Source organism: Ipomoea nil, unplaced genomic scaffold, assembly GCF_001879475.1.
Source record: "Ipomoea nil cultivar Tokyo-kokei standard unplaced genomic scaffold, Asagao_1.1 scaffold0519, whole genome shotgun sequence".
Lineage (NCBI taxonomy): Eukaryota > Viridiplantae > Streptophyta > Magnoliopsida > Solanales > Convolvulaceae > Ipomoea > Ipomoea nil.
This window is the reverse complement of record NW_017616947.1, coordinates 751,553-755,145: the sequence shown is the minus strand read 5'-3', so window position 1 is coordinate 755,145 and position 3,593 is coordinate 751,553. Positions and strand designations below refer to the sequence as shown.

The 3,593-nt window shown below is 37.2% G+C and overlaps 1 protein-coding gene across 1 annotated transcript; it reads left to right on the top strand.

The window, feature by feature from the left end:
* The first annotated feature begins 306 nt into the window (after positions 1–306).
* LOC109174023 (protein FAR1-RELATED SEQUENCE 5-like) lies at positions 307–1,593 on the top strand. Its single transcript, XM_019323316.1, has one exon. It carries the CDS (start codon positions 307–309, stop codon positions 1,591–1,593), a length of 1,287 nt encoding a protein of 428 aa, XP_019178861.1.
* Positions 1,594–3,593: the final 2,000 nt, after the last annotated feature.

Sequence of the window (3,593 nt, the reverse complement as noted above, 5' to 3'; positions counted from 1 at the left end):
GAATTTTGCATTGTTTGGTGATGTTGTTTTATTCGATGCTACATACCGATCTAACAGGTTAGTAATTTATAGTTATTGTGTATTCTGTATAATAGTATGGTGCATATTTTTATTTCATATAGTGTGTTTTGTTATATTTAATGTATTCAGTAGTTGTTGGGTTGTGCATTCTGTAGGTATAATTTGGTGTTTGTCCCATTTACTGGAATTGATAACCATAAGAGATCCATCACATTTGGTGCTGGTTTACTTACGAGGGACGACGTAGACTCATATGTTTGGCTTTTGGAGAGATTTAAGAAAACCATGCGTCATGAACCTATTTGTGTCGTTACTGACCAAGATCCAGCTGTTAAGATTGCAGTTGCTCGTGTGTTTGGTACATCAAAACATAGATTCTGCATGTGGCATATAATGTGCAAGGTTGGTGAGAAGGTTGGACCGGTCTTAGCTAAGGACGAGGTGTTTAGGAGGAAGTTGAATGGCATTGTTTGGAACAAATCTATAGATTCCAAAGCTTTTAAGGATTCATGGAGTCGTATCATAGAGGAATATGGTTTGGTTGATAATGGTTGGTTTCGTTACTTGTTCGAGTCTCGTACATTTTGGGCATCTCCATACTTTCATGATGAGTTTATGTCGGGATTTGTTAGGACAACATCTCGATCAGAGTCTCAAAATAGTTTTTTTGGCAGTTTCTCCAATGGTCATTCCAGTTTGGTTGGGTTTTTGGTGCATTTTGATAGTGCTATTAGTGCACAACGACATGCCCAAGCAAAATTGACTGATGACTCTGAATCATGCTTTCCTGTTTTGAAGACTCCATTGGCGCTGGAAAAACATGCAATGGATGTCTATACCATTTCTGTATTTTATGATGTGCAAGTAGAGATTTGTGAAGGTTGTTTTTCTTGTCGAGTGGTCTCTTTGTGTGAGTGCGATGGTAAGGTGTGCTATGGGATAAAAGATGGTGACAAGAAGGCATGGTGTGTGGAGTTTTTGTTGGCTGACTGTACTGCTATATGTTCATGCAAGATGTTTGAGCGGATGGGGTTGGTGTGTAGGCATATTTTTTTTGTGTTTAAAGATCGTGGACTTGAGAGAATTCCTTCTATGTATTTGGTGTCTCGGTGGACAAAGGCTGCTTGTTTGAAGCCAATATTTGATATTGATAATACGGTTGTTGATCAATCGGCTAAAGTGGATAATGTTAGGGTGATTACTAATCTAATGTGGTCTGAAATTTATGCTTGCGTGGGATTGGCTGATGGTAATGTAGAACGGTTGGAACAACTAAGACGTGTTATTTGTGAGCAAAGGGAGTTTTTTTTTTTTATCAAAGATGGGTGTGACGATGACAATGGGGTAGCTGGTAGCAGCAAAGAAAGTGTGATTAAATCATTTTGTGGTGATGTGTCTCAGGGGTCAACAGTGGAGGTTCGTGATCCAATTAAAGTTAAGAACAAGGGCGGCGGGAAGCGGATGAAGAGTGCAAGGGAGAAAGCTGTGAATAAGTGTGTAAAGCAATCAAGGAAATGCCATACTTGTGATGAATATGGTCATAATAGTAGGACGTGCCCATTAAATGGCTAGAGTTGTGTGTTGTTTTCTTAGTTGGTATGTATTGTGGAATTTGATGTTTTTACAGTTGTGTAGACATTTTATAACACATAGAATCCGGATTTTGTAGACATTGTTAAATTTGTGCGTTTTACAATAGATCACGGTGCATGTATTTGGACATGTGCATTTTATAATAGATAATGGTGCGTTTTCAGATATATCGTGGTGCATTTTTAGTGTATATTCTACGCTGTATTCCTGGTATTGAATGTAGTGTATATTTATTTCAGAATGGTGTATTCTGAATCATGTAACATGATTATAATAAATAACATTGATATGTGTTTAGTTGTGTGATCGGTGTATTTTAAAGGTATGCAGGTATTTCATACCAGAGAATCAGGTTTTTTGAAATGTGTTTGGTATTGTGCATTTTATAATAGATAGTGGTGCGTTTTCACGCATATCGTGGTGCATATTTATGTATATTCAACCATGCATTCATGGGGTTAAATGTAGTGTATATTACATTCAGAATAGTGTATTCTGAATCATGTCACTTTGATTATAATAAATAACAGTGGTGTGTGTTTTACTTGTGTGATTGGTGTATTTTACAGGTAAGTAGACATTTTATAATACAGAAATATTTGTGCATTTTAGAATAGATCATGGTGCGTTTTACTATATCATATGGTGCATTGTTATAGTGCAAAAAGAACACATGTAGATGTAACATTAGATGTCTGGCATCACAAAAAATTACTACTGGTCATCACAAACCACAAAAAAAACCTGTCAAGTCAGAGATATTCACATTGTCTTTCTTCCAGATTAACGTCCTGCTCAAACCCGGAACTCTGCTGTCTGCTGAATGTTCCTCTGTTTGTGTTCATTTAAGTCTGACATGATTAGGGCAGCCATGTATCGCACTCGTAGCTTGTTCAACTGATCCTTGTTGTCCTATTCAACAATATTGTTTACCCTATTCAAGTGACGTAGTTCAGAATACACCAGTTGTTATTGAAATATACACTACATTCAACAACACAAACACAATGTAAAATACACCAATATCAAAATAAAACACACAACAATGTTGTTTACCCTATTCAAGTGACGTAAGTCAGAATACACCAGTAGGTATTGAAATATACACTACAGTCAACAACACAAACACAAGGTAAAATACACCAAAATCAAAATTAAACACACAACAATGTTTCTTACTCTATTCAAGTGACGTAGTTCAGAATACACCAGTAGTTAATGAAATATACAATACAGTCAACAACACAAACACAAGGTAAAATACATCATTACACCAGTATTTATTGAAATATATTATACGATGCCGATGACAATGCACAGAACAAAATGATATGGACGAGTGGAAGCATGTAGGGCACTGTAAATACTCTAATACCTATTTAGTATACACCGATCATCAAAAAAAAACACAAAAAGGTTTATTCCGAGTCTATAATACAAAATACACTGAGTTCATACCCATGCGCGCCGGTTCCTTGCCTTTTTTCACCATTGTTCGCCGTCGTTCGTGGAGTAAAGGGAATACGTTCGCCGGGAGGGGGGGGGGGGAGAAGTGGAGCGGTTCTCTTCGTGTGCTTTGGGATTATGAATCGATATGACTTGTAGAAGGAGGTCTTACACAGTGTTTGAATAGAAGGAAATGACAGTTCTACCCCTATCTGCTACGTTCTAGTTAAATAGGCGCGCCATATTATTACTACCTTGTCCGTTGGATTGAAATGATCTGATGGTCCTTATTTGACCACACGGCCACACCTAATGTATAGGCCACATGTGATCACTCCTCTCTCTCTCTCTCTCTCTCTCTCTCTCTCTCTCTCTCTCTCTCTCTCTCTCTCTCTCTCTCTCTCTCTCTCTCTCTCTCTCTCTCTCTCTCTCTCTCTCTCTCTCTCTCTCTCTCTCTCTCTCTCTCTCTCTCTCTCTCTATATATATATATATATATATATATATATATATATATATATATATATATATATAT

What these genes read in the sequence shown, in the direction of transcription:
- LOC109174023 (XM_019323316.1), top strand. Translation starts at nt 307, where the DNA reads ATGCGTCATGAACCTATTTGTGTCGTTACTGACCAAGATCCAGCTGTT.